The 22,371-nt window shown below is 41.0% G+C and overlaps 1 protein-coding gene across 4 annotated transcripts in view; it reads left to right on the top strand.

Annotated features, from left to right (window-relative positions):
* The window catches only part of CDH11 (cadherin 11), a 154,142-nt gene that overhangs the window by 96,588 nt on the left and 35,183 nt on the right, over nucleotides 1–22,371 (top strand). For all 4 annotated transcript variants that reach the window (XM_005218747.5, XM_005218749.5, XM_059877024.1 and 1 more), the window contains exons 3-7: nucleotides 6,222–6,622; nucleotides 11,191–11,485; nucleotides 14,513–14,632; nucleotides 16,615–16,782; nucleotides 20,240–20,427. In XM_005218747.5, coding sequence (XP_005218804.1) covers nucleotides 6,395–6,622; nucleotides 11,191–11,485; nucleotides 14,513–14,632; nucleotides 16,615–16,782; nucleotides 20,240–20,427 — 999 coding nt within the window. In that variant the 5' untranslated portion in view covers nucleotides 6,222–6,394. The remainder of the gene's footprint in view (nucleotides 1–6,221; nucleotides 6,623–11,190; nucleotides 11,486–14,512; nucleotides 14,633–16,614; nucleotides 16,783–20,239; nucleotides 20,428–22,371) is intronic.

The raw sequence follows: 22,371 nt of genomic DNA, 5'->3' as shown, positions 1-22,371 counted from the left end.
GAGAACGCTAAAAACCAAAGCCGCTTGCTTTGTGCTAAGCGCTTTCGTCTTTCTTTCTCTACCCGATAACAATTTCCAGCAGGAGTCCAAATATACTTAAACACCCGTCTATGTCATTTTCTTTTACGGAGACAAAAGCAAGCACAGCGAGAGAGTTTTATGCTCAAGGCGCGGTAGCTCATGACGGGCTATCTGCTCTCAAGATAGAGGGGCGAGCCTTCCACTTAAGAGCTGGTGGTTTTGCAAATCCATTTTCCTGTCGTGTTATTACTTCTGTGACTTTCAACAACATTTATTTTTCCTTCCAAGCAATATGCTTCTATCATAAAGTCCTCCTATATGTTTTAGTAGAACTTCAATGCTTAGACATTTCTGGCATACTGCTAGAAAGTGCTTTAATAGGACTGTTCAAGAACTGCCTTGTGGGGGGGGGTCTTTATTAAAACCAATTAGAACATTGATATATTTCCCTAGTTGTTGCCAATGTCAAGATCTTCTTAGGAGGGCTGTCCCCTGTTTTTATGCATGATTCCTGCAAACTCTGTACCACTGCATATATCAACCAGATCTCTAGATTTTAGAAGAATTTCTAAATAATACTAATAATAATCTTTCTGAACACATCTTTTTAACCTATACATTTGAAAATTCTGAAACTGTGTTTAAAAATAAGAAGTCAAAGATTTACTTTTGTGTAGTGGTGCTGTTCAAGGATCTGGTTATACTATTCAAGGATTTGTTATAACCTGTATACTGGTTAACTGGTTATACTGTTAACTGGCCAACTGTTTATATAACCTGGTTATATTGGTATATACTGGTACCATAGAATCAGATAACAGATATAATTACTTCCTATTCATCTTCACTTTGATCACTGCTATAAAATGTTTTATCTTCCTCTTTCTGGTTTGGTTTTAACATTTTAGTTACCATATTACCCCCTACCACCAAAACTTAAATTGTTTTCATCGTGAGACTGTTGTCTTATGATATGTGTATATATGTGGCCTCCTGTCTTCTCTTAGAGAGGCAATATCACGTGCATTGTGGGGGATAACAATGCAGGTCTTGGAACTAACCATCCAGTATTCATATCTCAGCTCCTCCACTTGCTGTCTCTGTAACTATGAGCAACTTACTTCATGTTCGTATGCCTCAGACTACCTATCTGTAAAATGGGGATTACAATAATACTGCAGTGTAGAGTTATTATGAACATTTATGACTCAACTCATTGAAAGCACTTGGAAGAATGATAGCCAAACAATGAAAGAGGTGAAAGTGAAAGTGTTAGTCACTCAGCCATGGCTAACTCTTTGTGACCCCATGGACTGTAGCCCTCCAAGCTCCTCTGTCCATGGGATTCTCCAGGCAGGAATGCTGGAGTGGGTTGCCATTCCCTTCCCCAGGGGATCTTCCCAATCCAGGGATCGAATCCAGGTCTCCCACTTTGCAGGCAGATTCTTTACCATCTGTGCCACCAGGGAAGCCCAGGCAAACAATAAGACTGGGCAAATGTTAACTGTTATTACCATTTTCATCATAATCATATTATGAGCATACACCTAGTTCTCCTATTGGTTCACTGCATCTGGGTTTCTATTTCTGTCACAGTGTCCATATCATTCCCTTACGAACCTCAGAAGCCAACAAGTGGTGACAGCCGGTATTGCTCACTGGTTAAAGACAGACTCCAGAGCCAGCTGTCATGGGCTCAGACTCAGTGCTGTGATTTATCAGAAGCATAACTTTGCATAAATTGCTTAACCTACCCAGATCTTAGTTTCCATCCTTTAAAATAAGAATATTCACAGTCCCCCATTCATAAGTTTGTTATAGAAATTAATAGATGAGTTACTATTTATAAAGATTTTAGAGCAATGGCTAGAAAAAGATTTTGCTCAGTAAATTTTCATTCCAAAATTGAATTAAAAAACAATGTCTTAAAAATTCATCTTAACATACCTGAGATTTACCATTAAAATAACTTTATATAATACACACAGTCATATAAGCACTTATAAATAATGGTTTCAAGGAACTACTTTTAAAAGCAAGTTGATCTTGCTATTCTTTCCAACAGAAGAAAATAGATAATTTCACCTTTTTAACAAAGGGTGAAATGTATCACCTTTTTAACAAAGGGTGACATTTATCCTTTATTGGTCACATGAAAACTTAAGTCTGTTAGTATCAATCTAGAAATTTTTTATAAAGAAAAAAAAAGTTGTCATCTAGTTTCAACACATTTAGTGTCAGAAATAATTGTGCTTTACAGCAAAATGGCAGCCAGAAGAAAGAGGTGCAGAAATATCAACTTTAATTAAACCCTTTATTTCAAATACTCTTCACAGTATATGCAAGAATAATTTATCACTGTGTGAATGAACACTTAATACTTGGTGTGGTGTGAAATGGGCAGAGATCTTGTTGCACCATATGCTTTTACTTTTCTATTTCTTCCTCTTGAGATTCTATGGAGGCATTATCAAGTTTGTACTTGAAGTATGGGGTTCAAATCATATATTTAGCTTTTACTGGTGTCCTGCTCAGGCACTGGCCACCCAGTTGTGAATAAGATATCATCCCAACCATTAAGAAGCAACCAGTCTAGTAAGGAGATGGTGCTATGAATCAGAAATGCCTCCAAAATCTTTCACCCAAATGAGAATGTGAACCTGGAAACCACCTGTAGAAAATGTCACCCAATGGCTTCCCTTTACAGAGAATGAGGCACAGCTGCCACTCTCGGAGCTGAGGCATGCCCCACCGCGAGCAAAGTGGAAGATGCTTAATCATATCTTTGGCTTTCTGACTTAAATGCAGGCATCTTCCTATGACTTCACATTACCTCACTATAGGATTTAACTCCTCCTGGTCCCTTCCATGCAGTCAGTTTGCTTTACAAGAAGCAGAATTTGATGTAGTATTGATATGCCCAAGTCGCGGGAGAAGCTGTTAAGTGACCACACTGCCTCCTGAATCTTTCTCTCGTTTCTACACAGCCTTTAACATATCCTGGAGTCTGTCTACAACAAATACTGAAGTCCTTATTCCTTGAAAAGGGACTTACATAATACATCACAAAATAGTATTCAGGGCAGTGATGGATACTTGGAATTACTGTACATGTGTGACTTCTCCAGATACCATTTTGCCATATTACATACAAAGCATCAGAAAGGCTTGGGTCAGTGAAATGAAAGAGCCTCAGAAGAAAAGGAGTTGTTCACCAGCAAAGTAGAATTCCACCAGTTCCCTTATTTCTGAGACTTCTAAGGACAGATGGCTCTGGTATCTCCATGTAACTCTTATTCCTCAATTCCTCTCTTAGAGAAAGCACTTCACCCCTGTCTTCAGGGCATCTCCACCTGCAGATCAGAGCACTTCCTTCTGCTGAGTGAGGCCCACAGACTTGGACTGTGGAGCTCTGGAAAGAGAGGAGGAGACCCAGTGTGTGCCCAGTTCTCTCTCTGTCTTTAGCCCCACATGTGTGCACCAGTTCTCGTCATCCCCGTTGTTCAGATTAGACCTTGAAGCCTCAGAGTGCCTGGCCAATGTGCGCAAGGCCACCCAGACTGAAGTATACAATGATATTTCAGTTCAGGTCAACCCAACCTCCAAATCTAGATATATTCCACTCTGCCAAGATGCATACTGTCTCCTTTCTGTTCACCTCTCTCCCCATCCAACCACTTTGTCCAAATCAGATAGCAAAGAATTAGGTGATGGTTTTTATTCATACAACATTCAAGAATCTTACCAATTTCACTGGTACAGCTACTATGGAGAACAGTATGGAAGTTCCTTAAAAAACAAAAAATAAGACTACCTGCAATCCTATTCCTGGGCCTATATCTGGAGAAAACCATCACTGAAAAGATACCTGAACCCCAGTGTTCATTGTAGCACTATTTACAATACCCAAGACTTGGAAGCAACCTAAAGAAACGTCCAGAGACAGAGAAATAAAGAAGATGTGGCATATAAATGGAATACTACTTGGCCATTAAAAAGAATAAAATAAAGCCCTTTGCTGCAACATGGTTGGGCCTAGAGATTATCATACCAAGTGAAGTAAAGCAGACAGAGAAAGACAGACCTCATGATACTGCTTATATGTGGAATCTAAAATAAATGATACAAATGAACTTACTTACTGTACAGAAATACACCCACAGGCACAGAAAACAAATTTATAGTTTCTTCCCCTTATAGGGGAAATGGAGTTCCCTTAAAGGAGAAATGGAGTGAGGGAGATAAATTAGGAGTTTGGGATTAACATAGGCACACTACTATATATAAAATAGATAAACTAACAAGGACCTACTGTATAGCACAGGGAACTATATTCAGTTTTATAATAGCTTATAAGGGAAAATAATATGAAAAAGAACATTAATATGTGCACACACAGCTACATATAACTGAATTGCTTTGCGATACACCTGAAATGGACACAATTGTAAATCAACTATACCTCTCAATTAAAAAAAAAAAGAAGAAGCTCACCAATTTCATTTAGACCCATGGGGGTTGAAATATAGTTGCAGCCTCCATGCCCAGCAACTTTCTGAGAGCCCCTCAGGTTACAGGTAAGGGTGGTAGTGAGGACTGTCTGGTTCTGGGAACTCAGGCTCCAACTTGTGTCTGAGAGGTGTTGCAAGAGGAGATGATGATTGTTCAAAAGAAGGTGTGGGATTCTAAGACAGGAGAATGAGGACTAGAAGTTCCTTGGGGAAGAATAAGTTTCTGGCACCAGAAAGACAGTCCCATAAAGAAGCCAAGAAACCTGAGGCAGGAGTTAAAGATCAGAGAGAAGAACCTGAGTGCTGGAGAGAGGACTAGAGTGACTATAGGGGAGAAACCATAGAGGCATGGAAATGTGTTAGTGGCTCATCCTTACTGTCGATGAGCAGCGGAGTTATGGCCGAGTGCCAGGAACATGACCTTTGGACCAGTTGGTGGGGAATGCTGTTTTATTTTGTTTTTCTTTGTTGAAGGGAGCCCACAGAGTATGCTTAGAAAGACTGTCAGGTTAAGGTAGGATTTTCATCTTCTTGGGTGGACATGTGACCAGACAAAAGCAAATTGTGCTTATTGAATTGACACTATATTGACCCAACAATGCAAATTTGACCCATTATTTCAATGACAAATGTTTTAGTGGCCATCACTGACCATCTCAGGGTCTGCCTTGACCTCTCATATCTTAGGAGTCATTGCTGGCTTCCTCCTTCCATAATACCATCCAGTAAGCTGAACAGTCTCGGGAGGTACTGTGCTTGTGAACAGCTCTGTGCTTTGGGGCACGCCATTCCTTCTACCTGGACATCCGATCCATCCCACTCTTATCACAGTAACTCATCTGACAGTCGAGCCCTTCCATCCCATCCTTCTGGAAGTCTTCCTTAACAGTCCCCACTCTCTGCCATCTCCATTCTCAATCCCCATCAACTATGTGTTCCTCTGTGGAATGCCCATAGTGCCCTAGGCCTCCCTACTACAAAAACACAGCCAAGAATGATCATTATCATTAATATAATGAAAAGAAAGAAAGTGAAGTCGCTCAGTCATGTCTGAGACTCTGCGACCCCATGGACTGTCAGCCCACCAGGCTCCTCCGTCCATGGGATTTTCCAGGCAAGAATACTAGAGTGGGTTGCCATTTCCTTCTGCAGGGGATCTTCCCAACCCAGGGTTTGAACCCGGGGCTCCCACATTGTAGGCAGACGCTTTACCATCTGAGCCACCAGGGGAAGTCCCACGATCATTAATATAATAATAACAGATAAATATGAAGTGCTGACCACATAGGAGGTCTGGGCTAAGAGACTTAGGGCTATGACTCAGATCTGTACCTTTTACTGAGTAGGATTCCCCGGCCCATTTCATAAATGAGCACACTGGGCTCAGTGTTGGCTTACCCTAAACCCAGAGCTAAGTAACTGGTAAAACTGACTCTCAGACTTGGGCAGCTGGACTCCACAGCACACACGTTTTATCCTCATATAGACTTTGAGGGGTTTCTTCCTGTACCTTTATCTTATTCTGCGTGGTGAACTGGCTAGAGCCTGGAGACTATTTCTCACTGGCATCTGCCTCCTCAGTACCCAGCACAAAGCCCTCACGGCGTCCAGCGTGGGTCAGTGTTTACAGAATAGAATGGAAGTGGGGATGGAACCTGTGACTAATCTGACCTTTCCTGCTCCCTGCAGAGGCCGACCAGGGACGTGGGCAGCCCTGACGTGATGTGCTCGGCGAGGAGAGACCTTCCAGCCCGAGTGAGGTCTGCGTGACGCGTCTGGGGAGGCCGCCATCCGCCAGGCAGCCGCACGGTCGGCGGACGGGGTGACAGCCGCATTCTCCTGTGCCTACCACGTAACCAAAAATGAAGGAGAACTACTGTTTACAAGCCGCCCTGGTGTGCCTGGGCATGCTGTGCCACAGCCAGGCCTTCGCCACGGACCGGAGGAGCCACCTGCGACCCTCGTTCCATGGGCACCACGAGAAGGGCAAGGAGGGCCAGGTGCTGCAGCGCTCCAAGAGGGGTTGGGTCTGGAACCAGTTCTTCGTGATAGAGGAATACACGGGACCCGACCCTGTGCTCGTGGGCAGGGTAAGGCTGCTCTAACTGCATGCTCACTTCTCACTCCCCACCCTCTCCGGACAGGGGTCCTGGCAAAACAAAAATCTGGGAGGGAAGGTAGCAGTGGTCTGATCATCACTAAAATCCACCACATCCTATTCATTCATCCTTCCAGCTTTTTTTTTTTTTTTTTTAATTCCTAGGCATCCATGTTAAGAACACTTCTGTTTCCACTTGATATTATACCCTAAAAACTATGTTTTTAATGGCTACCCAGTAGTCTCTTGAATAGAAATGATGATTATTTATTTAACCATTCTCCAACTGGGGGCATTTCCCCCACGACGTCCAAACCCCAGCGAGGATGCCTTCCTTTGTGTTCTTATAATGCTCTGTACTATTTTCATCATGGCTCTTTCCCTGTAGTACACACGTCTGTGTATCCCTCTGTCTCCCTCACTGGACCCTGAGCCACTTCCATCAGGAACTGGTTCAATTTTGTATCCCCAGGTTCTGACACCAAAGCCCACTTCTGGGGACACCTCTGTGAATATTTGACAAGATGAATGGATGCGTCATGGGAATGGGTGGGATTCTATCCAGTTGGGCTCAGGGATGGAAAACCCCATTTCAGAAGGCTTGAGAGTCCTAGTACTACTGAGAAATCCTGCATTCTCTGAGTATCCCCTCCAAAAGTGCAAGGGTAGAAAGAGCCCAAAATATGTTTGAGGGCGTGTTCCCTGGTGATCTAGGGGTTAGGACTTGGCACCTTCCCTGAGGAGCCCCTGATGGGGGATTTGGTTCAGTCCCTAATAGGGGACCTGAGATCCTGCAAGCCGTGCAGCCACATTTCAAAACCCAAAATAAAAACAAACAAAATAACAAAATATGTTTGAAAAACTGACTGCCAGCTATCACTTGTGGTAAAACATACAGCCATCTTTCAGATACATAACACATAAGAGCAGAAAGCCTGCTATGTGAAGGTAAGAGGGAGGCAAATGGTAAACTGCAGTAGAATAGTCCCTGGCCCCAAAGAGTTCAGGGGCTAGTGGAAAAAGAGACACTTATCTAAGCAATTAAAAAAAAAAAAAACTAAGATAAGGAGTAGAATAATAAAGAAATTCACTAAAAGTGATTATGAATTTACGTGGCAAAGTTTAGGAAGCATGAAGGGAAGCTTCATGGAGACGATAGTAATAACTTGTGACCTGAAAGATGAGCAGGAGTTATCTAGTGAAAGGGGAGAGGGACAAGAGCAGATTTGTGGGGTTCTCATTTCTGAGCCTCATAGATTCCAATGAAGTTATCTTAGTTGCTGCTTAACATGGAACTACCATTCCATATTTATGGAATTGACATCTTTGGAAGAGGTTCATATTAGTGTCCTGATAATATTGTTAAGGGTTGGAAAAGGGTCTTTCTGAAGAGATGTACCAGAGCAGTTTCATCATTTATATCCAAAATGGAAAGATCACACCCAAAGTAGAAGTACCCTTGAGAAATGGAGCACAGGGAAATGATTGGCACATAGAATTCCTTCCATCAAGGAGATAGTCTCTATGCCCAGAGAGGAAGAAGAGACTTGAGCCACAGCAGGAGCTGTGTGGCTTGAACAATGTGGAGAGTGTCTGTGAATTGTTCTGAGAAAATAGAACTTTGGCCACAGGGACTTTCTCCGTAGGGAGCAGGGTGTGTGTTAGGGTGGGGAGGGCAAAAGACACAGGACCTAGAGGGCATCTCTATGGAGCAAGCAGGTGTTGTATCTACTAAAAGGCAGCAGCAGATACAAGAGGAGGGGAAAATCTAGGCATGTGAGAATGAACCAGATGTCAGATTGGATGGGGAAAGAAAGAAAAAGAAAGAAAGTGGTTAGAGCCTATGGAACTTCCCTTTGAGATAATGCTGATCTCTAGTTCTCCATGAATAGGAGGATTAGACTAGATGACTTGTTCCCTAAAAACCTTGATTTGGTGTCATTTGAAATTGAGTGATTTAGGATGTTCTGATGGAGAAGGCCATGGCACCCCACTCCAGTACTCTTGCCTGGAAAATCCCATGGATGGAGGAGCCTGGTAGGCTGCAGTCCATGGGATCGCGAAGAGTCGGACACGACTGAGCAACTTCCCTTTCACTTTTCACTTTCATGCATTGGAGAAGGAAATGGCAACCCACCCCAGTGTTCTTGCCTGGAGAATCCCAGGTACGGGGGAGCCTGGTGAGCTGCCGTCTATGGGGTCGCACAGAGTCGGACATGACTGAAGCGACTTAGCAGCAGCAGCAGCAGGATGTTCTGAAAATGTGGAATTTGGCAAACTATGGACTTTTAGATCTGCAGGGAGCAGAGTCTGCATCATGCTATGCTCTGCTGAGGGGATGGCCTCAGTCTTGGGAGTTAGGAATTGGCTGTGTCTGCCTCAGCAACTGATCCCTTGATAGAACTGAATGGGTTTCCAAACTGCTTTTTGTGTCCAAACTAATAAATGTCATTGTTAGTTGTGTGGTTAGTTGTTGTTGGAGAGGGCAAAAGGGAATTTATATCCAACTTTGAACTCTGAAAACAAGATAAAAAATATAAATGAGCACTATATTTAAATGTTTCAGTTACTTGGTTGATCATGAAATTTAATTCCCAAGAGTCTTCCCAAATTCATATGTAATATATAAAGGTCCCTAGAAACATTCCTTGTCTAGACTCCCATTAAAGGAAGTGTTGCATTGACTTCCTTGTTCCATATTCCACAGTCATGGCTGAGCTCCTGACTTTTGCCAAGTCCGAGGCAGAGAAAACAAACAAATATAAACAATTATGGGGGGTTAGGAGGACAGCCAGAAGACTGTCTGCCTCTACTGTGGAAACTTGTATGAAGATTGGGGCAATTTGAGTCATCCTTTGGAGCTTCTGTATATTCAGATAACTTTGTATGTTATAAACTGCATTATTCATAAGAAGTGTTTAGCCATAATTTCATGACAACACATAGCTTGTCATGAATAACAAGTTCTGAAGGAAAGTATTTTTTCCCCCTAATAAGCACTATAGACTAAAATCAAAATGTAATTTGTACCTACAGGTATCCCTCTGTGCTGAAATAATTGGTGTTTCACTGAGGCAATGCAAATCCATTAGATATTTTGGGGAAAATTGAAACAATGCAAAAAAATTTAAAAAGCAATGTATTCTATCCTGCTTTGTGATTCTGGGCAAGCTTTCTAGGTCTTGGTTTCATGATAATAATAATAATTAAAATCACATTAATAATAATATTAAAATGGCACTATAATAAACATTAAGATAATAATTTTAAGTAATAAGTATTATTATCATTATTACTTCCCTGAGAATAAAGCTTTTTAGTTTACACTAGGTTTTCTTAGGTAGTAGGTAGAACCAAGGGCTTTTTATCCACCTGCCTATTCTTGAAGCCTATGAGAACAGTGAAAGTAATGCTTATCTTTTCCCATAAAGGGTAAAATGAGGGCAGAAGAACTCAGATTAAGATGATAGCTGCAGAAATTTAGGTTGGACAACAAAGTACAGTAAAGACTTCATTGCTATGGGAAAGTTGGGTGTGGTCTTTAGGGGAGTTCCATGTTACAAAACACAGCAGAGTAAGGCAGAAGGCACAAGTGGGTGGTCCGGTGACCTGGATGACTTCCTGGCCCTGCCAAGTGTGGATTTAGGTGAGTTCCATCATTTTGCTGGGCTTTGTCAAAGGAGGGGAAAATCTCAAGGAACTAGTCTTTCTTTAGTCTAAGAAGCTGCATGTCTATCCGCCCTCTCCACGCACTCCGTGCTTATGAGAATGGGGGAGGTCCTCCAGGCAGAGTCCATCCCCAGAGCCTCATACTTTCTGTGCCACACAGCAGGTCATCCAGAAATCCTGATCAGTGAATTGTTTGCGGTAACAAAAGCCTGGCGTCCTTTGGAACCTTAGTGTCCTTTGGAAGAAGACTGAAATAATGACCTCTATACAATGGATGAGATCAATACATATATACCAGTTTGGAAGGGTCCTCTGAATTTACTGTGGTAGGAAAACAGAGTTGAGAGTGGTGTGTGCACAGTGCACTTTATTGTGTAAAAATAAACCGGAGCACATGTATTTGTATAAATAGTCCGGCATATGCATAGAATATGTCTTAGAGGACTCATGAGACACTGATAACAAGAGCTGTCTTTTACAGGGAAAATGAAGGCGTGGCAATCAGAACTTACAAGATTTACTTCTTGCTCAAATGTGTGTCTTTTACTTTCTATAATATGCATATATTTCATTCAAAATAGCTCTACTAATGTGTATTATATGTGTTTCATATGTGTGCATATGTAATAGGAAAGGGAGACGGAAAGCATGAATCTTAAAATTCAAATCTTCTGGACTCTGGCTTCACTGCTCCCCATATGTGCCCTTAGCCAAGACATCTTCTCTAAGATTACATTTCTTCATTTGTAAATGGGTTGAGAGTGTCTCCTTCTCAGTGTGTGTGTATGTCTGCATGTAAACAGTGTATTCTAGCAAACAGCATGTGAGTGTGTCTCTACCTCCCCAGAGCATCCGTCATGGAATTACAAGTCTCCATTTCTCTTTTCCTAGCTTCATTCCGATATTGACTCTGGTGATGGGAACATTAAATACATTCTCTCAGGTGAAGGAGCCGGAACCATTTTTGTGATTGATGACAAATCAGGGAACATTCATGCCACCAAGACATTGGACCGAGAGGAGAGAGCCCAGTACACGCTGATGGCTCAGGCGGTGGACAGGGACACCAACCGGCCCCTGGAGCCACCGTCGGAATTCATTGTCAAGGTCCAGGACATTAATGACAACCCTCCTGAGTTCTTACACGAGACCTATCACGCCAACGTGCCCGAGAGATCCAACGTGGGTACGTAAGGGAGGGGGGACGGACCTGCTCCACCTGCAGGCGTGCTGTCTCTGCGGGTGGGTGTGCTGTCTCTGCGGGTGGGTGGGCTGCTGCCCATTCTCCCAAGTCGGGATGTAGGATTTATGCTGTAGCTTCTATGTTCAAAATAACAAACAAAAAACATTTCATGTATATAGTTGAAGTTTCAGATATTTCAAATTGCCCTGACGTTTTAAACTGTAACCTTACAAAAGATGAGGAGGCATAGAAGAATAGGAAAAATGTGATGGAACTCAGGTCATCCTGGCCCTGGTGCTTGTTAACCTTTTGACTTGGAATCAGTTCCATCTGTTCTCTTAGCCTGAGTTTCTCCTCTGTAAAATGGGACTAAAAGTTTCGACTCATGTAGGATTATAAATAATAGACATCTGGTCACTAGCGCATGTTGGTGTTCAGTAAGTAATAGCGGCAGAGTTTGTCGCATGTCAGCACATTGCTCATTAATGATTTACATGCCCTGTTGCATTTAATCTTTTCAGTGACTCATCTTTGCAATGAGGTAGGTCCTATTTGACATATTTTGTAAATGGGAAACCAAAGCTAGAAACAAGTTAATTATAATTTATTCAAGGTCATCTGAGCTATTAAGTGGATCCAGGATATACACCTCACCATGACACTGTGCCACCATCTGTTAGAATAATTCAGAAGCAGCCATGTCTTTCATCATGCATACAGACACCTAACATTGTTAGTGGACAATTCTCCTGGCAATAATGCTTGTTTGACTTTGTAGAATGCAGGTTGTTGTGCTTGCTTTTTGGAAGCATGCCTCATATTAAGAAGGGTTTGCTTTTCAGACAGTGACCAGGGCTGTTCTGATCAGGGAGTAAGTATGGTTATGAAATCAGAGATTTAAAGTTCTGATGAGCTTAAGGATCATCAGGGCCTAACTGCCCGTTTTACAGATGAGAAAACCAAGCACTGAGACTGAGAATCAATTTGCCCAAGAAAGTTAGGTACAGAAGTAACTCTAAAACCCTACCCCTCGGGACTTCCCTGGTGGTCCAGTGGTTAAGAATCTGCCTTGCAATGCAGGGGATGTGGGTTCAATCACTGGTCAGGGAACTCATATCCCACATGCCTTGGAGCAACTAAACCTATGAGCCGCAACCAGAGAGTCTGCACACCGCAACGACAGGTCCTGCATGAAGCACCTAAGACTGGGGGCAGCCAAATAAAGATTTAAAAAACTACTCCTTCCACTTGGCATATACAGCTTGTGGTGCAAAAAAAAAAAAAAAAAAAAAGCCCTCTTCTCCTCCAACTAACGTGAAACCCTTCTCATACTTTATAAAAACTCACCTGGGCCTATTCTGTCTTGTCTTTGCCTTGCCCAATTCTTTAGTTTCTCAGTAGTCACCTGGGGACTTTTAATGAGAAGCAGCAGACATCAAAGAAATCATTAAATGAGGACAACAGTGTCAGCAGCTGAGCCAGGGGGAGAAGGCCAGTCATCAAAAAGGATGCTCCAGGGGAATTTTCATTGACCCCATGTCTTGGGGCAGCTTAGTGCTTAAGGATTAATATCAGACTTTGCATCGTGGCCTATGAGAGTTGTCTGCTGTCAGACAGTACTGGATTGGAATCATGGCTGTACCTCTGACCAACCAGGTCAACCCAGACAACAGCTTACATCTTTCTCAGTTTTCATTTTGTCATCTATAACATGAGGATAATGTAAACTCTGATGAGGGTTAAATAAACATAGATGTAAAATACAAAGAGTTTTAATGAACTTAGTGGATTTCTTGAAGCAAATTAAGCATAAAAAATAATACTTTCACAAGCTCTACCATGAAAATAGAAAATAGAGCTTATTAATGCCATTACAATTGTCCATGATTTAGAATAGTACCTAGTTTTGTGGGATGAATCCTCCCCCAAAAGTTGTTTGTATGAAAAAATGAATTACAGAATTTTTTTAAAAAGTAAAATTTGTTCTTACACTGTGTGAAAATCACCAGCAAACTTGTAGATCAGAGGGCTGACGGGCTGTATAAACGGGCTGCCTTGCCTCTCACATGGAACCTGGCTCCTCGGTTGAAACTGTCACGGAAAGAACTTGGGCTTGGTTGTTTGCTGGGTAGAGGTTAGAATCCTGACTCTGACAGTGGCCACTTTGCAAAACAGCCTGCAGAACTTCCTACCTGTCATACTCAGTACCTCACAAGCACAATGAACGTAGAAAGCACCTAGCAGAGGGGCGGAATACTTGGAACATGCCCCAAACAGTGCTTGGCACAGAGGGATTCTATAATTACCAGCTCTCTCCCTTGACCGTCTCCCCTGCCCCATTCTGAACCGTAAAGGAATAAAGGGTTTTCCTACGAAAAACAGAATCCCCGCTTCTTTCAATTCCCTGGTTTCTTTCCACTGTGGCTCGCAATTGCTGGCCTTAGATCTCACCAGATGTCTACTGGTGATTTCTGTTGTGTGACTACCAGACCCATTGCAGGTGGGAAGATGCAATTTTCATGCCAGTAGGGAACAACATTCTGTACAATATTTATGGCCATAAATTAATTAAAATGTAGTATTAGCAGCCATTTTATTACATGCAAAGCAGCAATAAAATGATGTATTTATTGCTCTGCTACAGATGGAAGACTGCACTCTGTCCTTTCATGAAAAGCAATTCATCATTAATTATCCTTTATTATACTCTTTGGGAAGATTTTTATTTAATTATTTCATATACTGAACATTCCAGTTGCATGGGCCTTAGAATGTTTTTGCAATAATGTTCACATTATTATTTTAACTACTAAGCATAGCAGGATGCACTATGAATATAGAAAGTTCATTTTTAAACTATGGGGATTAAAAAGGGAGGGGGGAGGAAGGGAAATTACTTTTGCATCTCAGTCTGGAAAATCAAAGCATATTGGGGCTCTCGTTAGTTTTTAATCTTAAGACAAAATTTGCAAACTAGCATATAATTTGAAAAGCGGAGGGATTGTCTCTAATGAATATTTCACTTTTAAGGAACGTCAGTGATCCAGGTGACAGCTTCAGACGCAGATGACCCCACCTATGGAAACAGTGCCAAGTTAGTGTACAGCATCCTGGAAGGACAACCCTACTTTTCAGTAGAAGCACAGACAGGTACCATGGAATGGCGTTGTGATTTGTGACACATTGTAAATAAGGAGTCCAGGCCTGCTGGCTGAAACCTTTTAGAGTCTCAGTTTTCTAAAATATAAAATGGGCCACCTAACAAGACTATTGTGCAGTGTAGACACTGTGCATTGCCTAGCCTGTAGTAAACATTCAATGAACTATGCTTATGACTGCTTTTATTTGTATTGCAGCATGTCACATACTGCACATGGCCTGGCCTGTAGTTAGCACCCAATGAATTATACTTGTGACTGCTTTTGTTTGTATTGCGCCATGTCACAGCAATAAATATAATCCTAGACTGCAACTTTCCTCTTGATATCAGTTCTTAAAACTCAACTTCAACTTAAAAATGTATCTTCAAATATGTTTTATCATAAAATTCAACTGTGGATCCAAATTAAGAGACCATAGGACTTGAGGACTTTTAAAAACTGGCAGCTCTCAAAGCTTGAAGACCTCTGTGCAGGGTTGGGGGTGGTGGGGGTGGGAACTGATGAGGCTCAGGTATGTCTGGGAGGTGGCACATCCCCACCTCCTCTGCTGAGCTTCGAGGTTCCCAACAGGCATTAACATCCAAAAAGGAGGTTCTGCAAATCCTTACAGAAAACAAATAGCAAACAAAAAGAGTGAACGAATATGCCAGCCAAAACCTACACCAAATATTTCACTCCATGTGTACCAAATTTGATTCTAGGATCCTTTTATTAGAATAAACACTAAAATCCCATGAAACTGTCAGTCCACAGTATTATACCTCAAACTCCCTTCTTTTTTCCACAATATACCCCCATATGTTTGCAAAATATTTACAAAAAATCCACTTATATTAATACAGTTGAAATTTATCAAATATATGCATATATGTGTGTGTGTGTGTATAATATTATATTGCATAGCCTGCCAATCAGATATTTTGCCTGCTTACCGAATATAATTTCCACTTACCTATGTGATCATTTGTTTGTAGACACTATGCTTTGGATCACAATTTAGGGGGCTACTTGCTATGATTTCATCAAAGGCATTTACCAATTAATTTTGCCAAGCATAAATGTGGAATTGCATCTAAGTTTTTGAGATACTAAAATTGCTGGAGGGACTCTAGTTGCAATATTCGTTATCTCAAGAACTCATGTTAGGAAGGACAAATTTGAACCTACCAAATTATTTAACAGACAAGAAAAACGAGGCTCAGCGAGTTGAAGAATATTGCTGAAAAAAATACAAACATCGGGGTCAGAAAAGGATAAGGGCTTAAAGCTTCCACGACACTCTCTTAGATTTCCAGTGTAAATGTTGCTACATCTACAGACAGAAAAAGCTTGCACGTGTTCCCAAAAGATTTTAAGGGAACATGGTTTCCACACGAGTAATGCACTAATATACAGAGATCATGTAGAATTTAATTATTAATGTATCCTTGTCAGTGATAGGTGATAGTAAACAACTAGAGTTGACATAAGCATTGTGTATATTTCTAACCCATTTGTTATACACTTAAAAAGCTAATATTAACATTTTAGTGTATTGCCATTTACTTTTAACTTAAAATAGACCAGAGTAATGTTTCTAAGAATTATATGCAGGCATTGATAGTCAAAGGATTCTGCTGACAGTCCAGAAGCATGGGTTTATGCTATGGATGCTCATGTAGTGGGTCCTCAAATGTATCAGTCTTTAGCATCTTTAATTGTTATACCTGAGAAGGATGAGATTATAATTTGCATTTATAGTACAACATATAAAACATAAAATTTTAATGCTACATTAATAACGATGGCAGTTTGCTGGAAAATATGTCTATATGATGCTCCAAGTATGGCTACTTTTGATGATAAATATGTTGGAGTGACTCTTCTGTGCGGACAGCTGCTGTTTTATTCATCTCTGCTTCCTGTGCCTAGACCTTTCTTGTTATAATGTAATTAATGAAGATCTGTGGTGTTCCCTGCTCGCCTGTCCAGGTATCATCAGAACTGCCCTTCCCAACATGGATAGGGAAGCCAAGGAGGAGTACCATGTGGTGATCCAGGCCAAGGACATGGGTGGACACATGGGTGGACTCTCAGGGACAACCAAAGTGACGATCACACTGACCGACGTCAACGACAACCCACCAAAGTTTCCGCAGAGTAAGTCAGCGGGCTTGGTTTTCACTTTCCAATGGTGCCACAGCCAACTCTCTTCTCTGACCCATCCCTGCTATACTCAACTTTCCAGAAGGAATCTAGAGTAACGGAGGCTCTTTATAACATTCTTGATAAAAAAAAAAACAAAACACAGAAGACAGCAGTAATAACAACAGAAATCTTAAGTGGAGGAGAGGTAGTGGGAGAAAGTGGGAGAAAGGCATGGAATGTTTCACAACCCTGGAAAGAGAAAAATCCATTTTGCTAGGCACTCATAATGTGATGTAGTAATTAATTAACTTTTCTGCCTCAGTGTTCTCATTTCTAACCTGAATATGTAATCGTAGCTGGATCAGTTCTCTATTGCTACCTAACAAACTACTTCGGATCTTGTGCTTTAAAACAATAATAATTGTTTATTTTGTCATGAGTCTGAAATGTGGGCAAAACCTGAAAGAGGCAGCTTGTTTCTGTTTCACAGCATCAGTTGGCAGAGTTTGACTGAGGCTAGAAGATCCACTTCCAAGCTGGTTCAGTCACGAGGCTGGCAAGTTAATGTCAGCTGTTGCTTCCCGTCCGTGTCAGCCTCTCCAAGGAGTGGCTTGGATGGGTTCTGAAAGTGAGAAGAGCCCCAAGGACACCAAGTAGAAACTGTATTGCCTGTTGTAACCGAGCTTCAGAAATCACATAGCATCATTTCCACTGTAGTCATAAGACTGCTCAAATTTAAGTGGAGTTCTTACAGACCCCACCTTTCAAGGGAAGGACTGTTAAAGCCTCTTTGAAAGAGAAGCATATGGGTTGGGAGATACTGTTTGGACTATTTTTGCAAAATAAAATCTTCCACAAGACTCAGTTAATAGGATACTGGGACTCCCCCGGTGGTCCAGTGATTAAGAATTTGTCTTGCAGTGCAGGAGACACAGGTTCAATCCCTGGTCGGGGCATTAGGATCCTACATGCTCTGGGGAAACTGGGCCCACGTGCTGCAACTACTGAGCCCGAGCCACAGCTAGAGAGTCCATGTGCCAAGATCTTGCGTGCTGCAGCTAAGACCCAGCAGAGCAAAATAGACAAATAAATATTTAAAAAAAACATTTAAATTAGTTGGATATTGTTAGAACTACATGAGCTACTGTAGAATCTTACAATGATGTCTGGCATAAGCTCTCAACAAAGGTTAGCCATTGTTATAATCTAGGTGATTATGGTCCTACAAAATTAATAGGATTGCAGCAGGAAATAAAAGAAAAATAATTTGAAAGGTCATTATTAACAATCATAATTACAACAACTACAACCTTTCAATGAATAGTTACTACTATTGCAAATCTCTATGAGAGCCTCTATTTCACAGATAAAACTGGGTTCCATGGAAGGTGCTGTAAGTTGCCTGAAGAATTACAGCATAGCCAGATTTTGAACACAAATCTGGTTATGTGTAAAGTGCAGGTATAGACAGAGGTACAGTATAACCATAATGATGCTGGTGCTGATAGATCATGGGGAGTTCAGCATGAAAGCTTCTTTATTAGATTAGCTGGTAGAGCCTATGAGTTTATTGCCAGAGAGATGGCACTTTTTACAAATGAGAAAACAGGGAAGGCCACCAAGTATGGTCCCAGAAAGGACCATGGTCACTCAAAGGAATTCAAAGACAACAATCTCTGGAAGGGAGACATTAAGGTGGAGGATTACAGGGTGACAGCCAATTCTCATAAAGTCCCCAAAGAGATGAAGATTACTTTGCTTGGTCAGGCACAAGATTCAGCATCCCCAATAAGCTTAAGCCTCATAGAGCACTCTAAGAAGCTGCATGCTCCATTATCCACACTCTGAAACTGTCTGGTATGGATGCTGGATGGAAAGGACCATGCGGGGCTATTAGCAGGCGGTGATCAATGTCCTTGCTCACCTGCCGGCATAGAGTGAAGGTACATCACTGCTGTGAAGATAACCAGTTTTATAGCTGTGGACTTGAATGAGATTTAGAGAAAATTACCTGAGAGCAAGTTTTTCTAAACCTTGATGTAAATTGGTAATTATCTACAGAGACTCCCATCTCCTACTTGTGCTTTATCATGGAGGACATGGTGTGTTTAAGTTGAATATGGGTCTGAACAGAAAGCAGTCACAGCCAAACAATATAGATAAATGTACACAGAGTATGAAAATTGATAAAATCCACGTAAGGAGAAACTAAAGCTTAAATTGCTTAAGTAGCTTGTCCCAAACTACTAGGTTTGGCGGTGACAGAGGCAGAGATATCCAACCCTTGCTTCTCTACGTTGTTTCGCAGAGAATATTTTTTTAATTCTGATGATACAATTGAGATGATCTCAAGTCTTATTTCTGTAATGAAACCTTTCAGCAACTTCCTACACGTTTTTAAAGAAACTCGGACATCTTTTCCGGCTCCTGCAGTGCCCTTTGTGCACAGTTAGGCCCCAGCCCATTTACACTGATTTCCTACCAGAAGGCTGCAATCACACCTGTGGTCTTACTCTTCTGTATATATTCACTGTTTTCACTTTAGGGTTTTTGCAATTTACTTTCATCCCCAGATATTTACATGATTTATCCGGCCCAGTCCTTTCAGGAGATATTCACACACACTCACATGAACACACTCACACACAACATACACTTATACACAGTCACACTTATACACTTTCATTATCCTTTGTCCCTTACTGTATTTTTCTCCTTCTTAGCAATGATATCAGAGTATATATACATATGATTTTTTTTTCTCTGTAGAAGGAGGGAAGAATCTTGACTCTTTCATTTACTACTGAGTTCCCAAAGGCTAGGACAGTGCTCAGCATATAGTAGGTTCCCAATACATATTAAATCTATGTGGAAATGTCACACTGTGAGAAACCTTTCCATATAAGATATTCATTCATCTAATGGTGAAGGAGGTAAAGTAAGAAGAGAGTCAAATATAGAGCTGGAAGGATCATGACCTTGAAAGACAAAATTTGCATTTGACTTTAAAATAAATATGGAGCTACAGAAGGCTTTTAAACAGAGAAGACATTCTCTTTCTGGGCACCTGGGAGTGCCATATGTGAGCCTGAGAATGAACTCTGGGCCATTCCAAAGACGTGAAGAGAGGTTTTGATTTTTTTTGAATGTGTGAAGATATGCATGGGCCTCCATCAGTTCCTGATGGGAAATGTAACTGGGCATTGTTTTCCTTTCTCACATGTGGCAGATGCCCCCACCCTACCACCCTGGACCCTGATATTATTTCATCATTCTTTACAGAAAACATTTCTTTGACAAGCAAGCTGTGTGGGATCTTCCTTGCATCCATTCACTTCTTTTCATGTTTTCAATCAATAGGAAGCTCAGTGTCAAACCCTTTGAGAAATTTATTGGGATTCAATGAAATCTAAAGTCTTACAGCTGCCAAATAAAAGGGAAAATAAAAATAGATATCTTCTTCTTCTAGGCGTATACCAGATGTCTGTGTCAGAAGCAGCTGTCCCAGGGGAGGAAGTGGGAAGAGTGAAGGCTAAAGATCCAGACATTGGAGAGAATGGCTTAGTCACGTACAATATTGTTGATGGAGATGGGATGGAATTGTTTGAAATCACAACGGACTATGAAACACAGGAGGGCGTGGTGAAACTGAAAAAGGTGAGTTAGGGTGAGGAGTCAGATGTGGCAGCAGTGTGGCCTGCTTTGCCAGGACAAGGCTGCAGGAAACAAAGAGTTGAAGGCTAAAAACTGAGAATATGGACAACTGAGGGCTGGACCTCAGACTTTGCAGCTGAGCTTTGAGCTTTTGGGAGAGAACAGAACTATATTCCAGAGGGAGCTGGCAGAAGGGACTGATGATGCCTACCTGAGATTGATAGTTTTTATATAACTTGGGGACTATAGTCAATAATAATGTAATATCTTGCTATTGTGACAGATGACAATCAGACTTGCCATTTTGAAATGTATACAAATATCAAATCACTGTGTTGTACACCAGGAACTAGCATGGTACTGTAGGTCAATTATTCTTCAAAAACCAACCAAAAAACAGACTCATGGACAAAGAGATCAGATGTATGGTTATCAGAGGTGGAGGATGGGGAAAGGGGAAGTTGGATGAAGGCAGTCAAAAGGGAAAAACTCCCATTTATAAGACGAATAAGTATTAGGGATATAATTAATACTGCTGAATGTTATACATGAAAGTTGTTCAGTGAGTAAATCCTTAAGAGTTTTCATCAAAAAGAAATTTTTGCTTTTTCTTTTGTATCTATATGAGATGATGAATGTTCACTAAACTTACTGTGGTAATGATTTCATGATGTATGAAAGTCAGATTTTATACTGTATATCTTAAGCTTATACAGTACTGTATGTCAATTATATCTCAGTAAAACTGGAAGAAAGAGAGGGGGTGATAATACTTGCCTTGAGATTACTGATTAGTTCTTGTATGCCTTGGCACAGTTTCCTCAGGGAAAGAAAGATGTTTAGATAAATCTAGATTTTGGAGCAGCCCTCAGCATGCATGAGGTTTCCTCGTTGGATCTGCCAAGCTGAGTCTATTAATATAGATTCTCCAGAACTTTTCCCATCTCAAACATCCAAGGTCTGTTACATTATTAGGCCTTCTATGAAACGTGAACCAAACCCTCTGCTCAATTTTCTCTCAGAACTGAGCCTGAGAAACAAAAATAATGGATCTTCCCTCATAGTCAGCTAAATTGTTGCTAAAAATGTGTTCCTGGGATTAATTCACTACAAAGATGAGCTTATTGTTTATTCTTATTTTGTTTTTTTAATTTATTCAATTCTAAATATTGGCCAGAGACAGCCTGTGACTCATACTAACCTTTGTTTGGTATATGATGAAAATCATATAAAATAGATGGTAGTATCCCTGTGGGCAATGATACCTTAGTTTAATTAGGAGGAGGCTGGGGCTCAGACAGGTTAAATAATTTAATCCTGTTGTAATCACACAGCTAGCAATTTAAAGACATGGAATTCAAAATTAATGTATTCTAAAACATCTTTCCACTTAAGGCATTTTGGAAATAGCTGGACCAAAAAGGTTTTATAAAAGAGAGCCAGATTGGTTTTGCTTTCAGTGTATATTCTAGTAAAACGATTACCACCCCCCCCACACCGATTTACCACTTGAGAAATCAATATCTCTCCATCATTAAAGTATAAGGAGTATCAAATCTGAATTGGATGATGGAATTACCTTGGTTTTAATCAAACATTCATTTTCAACTTGATTTTGTAGCCTGAAGATTAAGCTCCTTGGTATGATGGGAAAGATTGGACTTGAACACTGATGAAAAAATTAATTTCAAGAACCAATAAAGAGTTTAGCTGCTGGAGAGGAGGCAAGGGTGGGATGGGAGGGAGATTCCTGGGAGGAATCTTTTAGTAAAGGGAGCAGGGAGAGATGTGTTCTCAGAAGCCCACTTTTCACAACATATGAAAGCAACGTTGTTGGGTTTGGGAGAAATATGAGGGGACCCAAAGACAAAGAAAGTAGGAGTGACTCTGTCGTGAAAGAGTATGGAAGTTGGGTAAACTTTGGATATATGGAAAAATCAACATTAG

Source organism: Bos taurus, chromosome 18, assembly GCF_002263795.3.
Source record: "Bos taurus isolate L1 Dominette 01449 registration number 42190680 breed Hereford chromosome 18, ARS-UCD2.0, whole genome shotgun sequence".
NCBI lineage: Eukaryota > Metazoa > Chordata > Mammalia > Artiodactyla > Bovidae > Bos > Bos taurus.
This window is presented reverse-complemented; position numbering and strand designations above follow the sequence as displayed.